At 39.2% G+C, this 4,731-nt stretch overlaps 1 protein-coding gene across 1 annotated transcript; it reads left to right on the plus strand.

The window, feature by feature from the left end:
- The first annotated feature begins 689 nt into the window (after positions 1-689).
- LOC110800966 (uncharacterized) lies at positions 690-2,894 on the plus strand. Its single transcript, XM_022006279.2, has 3 exons — positions 690-1,598; positions 1,676-1,903; positions 2,013-2,894. Exons 1-3 carry the CDS (start codon positions 690-692, stop codon positions 2,892-2,894), a joined length of 2,019 nt encoding a protein of 672 aa, XP_021861971.2.
- The last annotated feature ends 1,837 nt before the right edge of the window (positions 2,895-4,731 follow it).

The following is a 4,731-nucleotide window of genomic DNA, read 5'->3' on the forward strand; positions in this document are numbered from 1 at the left end:
GGCGCGTTGCTTTTTTTCCTTCACATGTTCTTGCGTTTATTCCTTTTTCTTTGTTTCATTTTACTTTTTATTCGTCAGAAATCAATTTTGGCGCTATTTCGGAAGCTTTTTGGGTTGTTAGCGTTAGACGCATTTTCGTCCGGATTAATTTTTTCTATTCATGACAAGAAACGTCTTTGAAAATGGAGTTAGGGTGCGGAAGATATGAAGATCTTTGCGTAGGCTTTTTGGGTGGGTTGAGGTGTGTGTTGTTAATGATGGGGATGATGGGGTTATGTTTTATGAATTTTTTTTTGAGCAACATTTGCATTGTTTGGATTTGATTTCTTTTGGTTTCCTTGGGTTGCACGGGTTTGACCTTTATGTCTTGGAAATATGAAAGGCATGGTGTGGTTTATTTTGTGGATTTTCGGGAATTGGTTTCGATGTCACGATTCAAGACCGAGTGGGCCTTGCTATTGGGCCTACAGTGGGCCGCTTCCTTATATTTTTTATTTTTCTATTTTCAAGTATGATTAGTGCTTATTTTGTTAGGTTATGATTCATATGACAAAACATAATTCATGCGGAAAAACCATAAAGCCAGGAAAGCATATTATTTACACATAATCATTTAGCATAGTTTAGATGCATACACTTTCTCTCCAAGTTTTCTCTCGGTGCATGATAGCCTATCGTGCGCCGACGTCATGGCAAGGAAAACTAGTGCAAAATCTCAGGTAAACAAGCATGGAAATGGAACTGGAAAACCTCGAGGACCTTCTTCAGATTCGCAAGCTCTTAAAACGCGCTCGTTGGATGAAGTATTGGGAGTAGAGGCGATCAATTTTGGATTGGAGAATGAGGTTCTCACTCCAAAATCGTCATTGAAGCAGCTTCAAGTTCAATCAGAGGTTCGACATTCTTTTAATGAGTTCATGGAGGTCATACATGGATCGCATAGTCAAGCTCGCTCAGGTGCTCGTTCTAATGTCGATGTGGGTATGATCTTTGTTCCTATTTTACAGCCTTTTGATGATGAAATAGTAGTTGATAATAATTTTGATGAGGAATCTGTGTTAGCTGAGGATACTATTGCACCAGTTCAGATTGAATTGGATGATATTCAAAGTGAGATTGATTTTTGGAACTCTACTGTTGTATGCTATATTGTGGGTGCCAATCCCCCAATTAATGTGATGGAGGGTTTTGTTAGGAGGATTTGGGGTAGTCTGAAAGTGGATAAGGTGGTGCTGGTAAAAAAGGGAGTATATCTGGTGAGATTTTTATCCATGGAATCGAGAGATAAGGTGCTTAAGGGTCACTATTTTTTTGATAATAAGCCATTGATTGTGAAACCTTGGGATCAGGATGTTGATATGGAAAAGGAGGTGGTGCAGGTTGTTCCAATTTGGATTCAGTTGAAGCTGAATTTTAAATACTGGAGTGAGAAAGCCATTTTCAAGCTAGTGAGTCAATTGGGGAAACCTATAAAGAGAGACTATGCTACAACCTGTAGGGATAAAATCCAGTTTGCTAGAGTAATGGTTGAAGTCCCAATGGCAGAATCTTTACCTGATCACATATATTTCATGAATGAACATGGAGAGAAGATTAAGGTAGAATTGAGGTATGAGTGGAAACCAACCTTATGTGCTAAATGTAATATGGTGGGGCATGTTGAAACAGATTGTAGACAGGGAAAAGCAGGAAAGTATGGGTTCAGAAACAGAAGCAAGGGGATGCACAACCTCAACAAGTTGTGAAGCCAGTTATTGAGGTGGATCAAGAGGGTTTTCAAAGAGCATTGAGGCCTATTAGAGTTAGATTTGATTCTGTGGAGCCAACACATGTTACAAACCCTTTTGATATTATGCAGAATGAGGGCATAACTGAAAATGATGATACTATGCCAGGTGGAGAAGTGAGTGTGAGACAGGGAGGAGGTTTCAGTGGAAGGGGGGACCCTTCACTATCTCATGGATAGAGTGCTTAGTTGGAATGTAAGGGGAATCAACTCAAATAGAAAACAGGATGAAGTGAGAAGGTTCATTCAGCAGTTTGATATTGGGTTGGTTGGGCTCCTTGAACACAAGGTGAAGGGTACCAATCTTGGTAAACTTTATCAAAGAGTGTTTACAAACTGGTGTTTTACTGGGAATGTTAGTTTCCATAAAGGTGGCAGGATTGTAGTTGCTTGGAAACCAAGCAGTTTTACTGTGAGTATACTAGCTGTTACAGCTCAATTCATTCATTGCCATGTCATCCCTATGAGTGGTAAAAATGGATTTTATTGTACCTTTGTGTATGCTTTCAATGAGAGTAGGCAGAGATTGGAGTTATGGAGAGATTTAAAGAGTTTGAACACACAGGAACCTTGGATCATGTGTGGTGATTTCAACTATGTCATGACTAGTGAGGAAAGAATTGGTGCTCCTGTGAGGCAAACTGAAATTGCTGATATTAATGAGTGTATGCATGATTGTTGTATGGAAGATGTGAAGTGTGTGGGGAATATGTTCACCTGGAATAATAAGCAGCAGGGTAGTGCTAGAGTATTCTCTAAGCTGGATAGAGTGTTGGCTAATCCAGTTTGGCAGAATGTTTATAAGGATGCAGAGGTGTGTTTTATGAGTGAAGGTGAGTTTGATCACTCCCCTGGACTTCTCACTGTGTATCTAAGGGTTGCAAGTGGAAGGAAGCCATTCAGATACTTCACAATGTGGAAGACAGCTCCAACTTTTAATAGCATCATTCAAGATGTATGGAGTGAACAGATTATTGGAAGCAAGATGTATGTGCTAGTCTCTAAATTAAAGAAGATTAAATCTGCTTTGAAGGAACTCAATAAAACTGCTTTCACTGATATCCAAGCTGCTGATATTAAAGCTCATCAAGTATTGATCGAGGCTTAGAAAGCTATGCACTCTAATCCTACTGATTTAGAGTTAGCTGAACTGGAATTACAAGCAATTAAGGAGTATAAAAGGCATCATCAGGTGTACATGGATTTCTTAAAACAAAAAGCCAAGCTAGATTGGATTAAAGCTGGAGATGAAAATACTGCATTGTTTCATCAGAGTATCAAGACCAGAATTGTGCAGAATCAGGTTTACAACATTCATGATATGCATGGGAAATGGCAAGATACAACTGATACAGTTTCTGGTGCTTTCCTGGAATACTATATGAAGCTGCTTGGCACCACTCAAGTTGACAAGAAGCCTTTGTTTAAGGAGATTGTGTTGAGTGGCCCTGTGATTACAGATCAACACAGAACAATTCTTACTGCTGATTACACTAAAGAAGAAGTGAAGAATGCTTTGTTTTCTATTCCAGGTACTAAAGCTCCTGGTCCAGATGGCTTTGGTTCTTTTTTCTACAAGGATGCTTGGCACATTGTTGGTGATGAGGTAATTAATTATGTCCTTGATGTTCTGAATAGTGGTAAACTTTTAAAGGAGATTAATCACATAGTAATTACCTTAATTCCAAAAACAAAGTGTCCAAAAAATGTGAGTGAGTTTAGGCTTATTTCATGTTGCAATACCCTGTATAAGTGTGTTACTAAGGTGTTGTGTGGGAGGTTAAGACAAGTGTTACCAGACTTGATTTTTGAGAATCAAGGAGGGTTTGTGCATGGAAGGTACATTGTCCATAATATCATGGTAATTCAGGATCTGGTTAGGCATTATGGAAGGAAGTCAATTAAGCCAAGCTGCTTGTTGAAAGTTGATTTACAGAAGGCTTATGATACAGTTGATTGGTGTTTTCTTCAAGAGATGTTGGAGATTTTAGGTTTCCCTGATAAATTTATGAATCTGGTGATGACTTGTGTCACAACTCCCATGTTTTCTCTTATGATTAATGGATCTATGCATGGTTTCTTTAAATCAAACAGAGGGTTGAGACAAGGTGACCCTATGTCACCACTGTTGTTTGTTATATGCATGGAATATCTATCCAGAATTCTGCATAAGTTGACCGAGTTGCCTCAATTTCAATACCATCTCAGGTGTAAAGACCTTAAGCTCACTCATCTTTGTTTTGCTGATGACCTCATCTTGTGCTGTAAAGGAGATTACCCTTCCATTTACTCCCTTCTTCAAGCTTTTTGCCTTGTTTTCAAAATCATCTGGTCTACTGGCTAATAAGAGTAAATCTGCTGTTTATTGCCATGGCATGGCTGATACTGATGTGACAAGAGTGGTGGAAGCTTCTGGATTTGTTAGGAGTGCTCTGCCTTTCAAGTATCTAGGGGTACCTATTTGTTCTAAAAAGATCTCTGCAGGCCAATGTGATGTTTTAGTGGATAAAATGACAGCAAGGATTAAAATGTGGAGCACTAGGAATCTTTCCTACACTGCAAGAATGCAGTTGATCAATTCAGTTCTGTTGAGCCTGCATATGTATTGGGCTCAGGTTTACATTCTTCCTAAGAGTGTACTCCATGATATCACAAGAATATGTAGGGCCTTTTTATGGAGTGGATAAGAATACAGTAGCAGGCCAAGTAACATAGCTTGGGAAAAGGTTTGCTCTCCTAAGCAGGAGGGTGGTTTGGGGTTTAGGGATGTGCTCACTAGGAACTTAGCTAGCATGGGGAAATATGTGTGGGCTATCACCAATAAGCAGGATAACATATGGATTAAGTGGATTAATTCAGTGTATATCAAAGATGGGGATTGGTGGGTGTACCAACCTAATGCATCTGCAAGTTGGTATTGGAGAAAATTTTTTGCAACAAGGGAT

Source organism: Spinacia oleracea, chromosome 3, assembly GCF_020520425.1.
Source record: "Spinacia oleracea cultivar Varoflay chromosome 3, BTI_SOV_V1, whole genome shotgun sequence".
NCBI classification, from domain to species: Eukaryota; Viridiplantae; Streptophyta; class Magnoliopsida; order Caryophyllales; family Amaranthaceae; genus Spinacia; species Spinacia oleracea.

What these genes read in the sequence shown, in the direction of transcription:
- LOC110800966 (XM_022006279.2), top strand. Translation starts at nt 690, where the DNA reads ATGGCAAGGAAAACTAGTGCAAAATCTCAGGTAAACAAGCATGGAAAT. An exon ending in AACATGGAGAGAAGATTAAG is followed by an intron (nt 1,599 to 1,675) that starts GTAGAATTGAGG and finishes AACAGATTGTAG; the next exon opens with ACAGGGAAAAGCAGGAAAGT. An exon ending in ATACTATGCCAGGTGGAGAA is followed by an intron (nt 1,904 to 2,012) that starts GTGAGTGTGAGA and finishes AATAGAAAACAG; the next exon opens with GATGAAGTGAGAAGGTTCAT.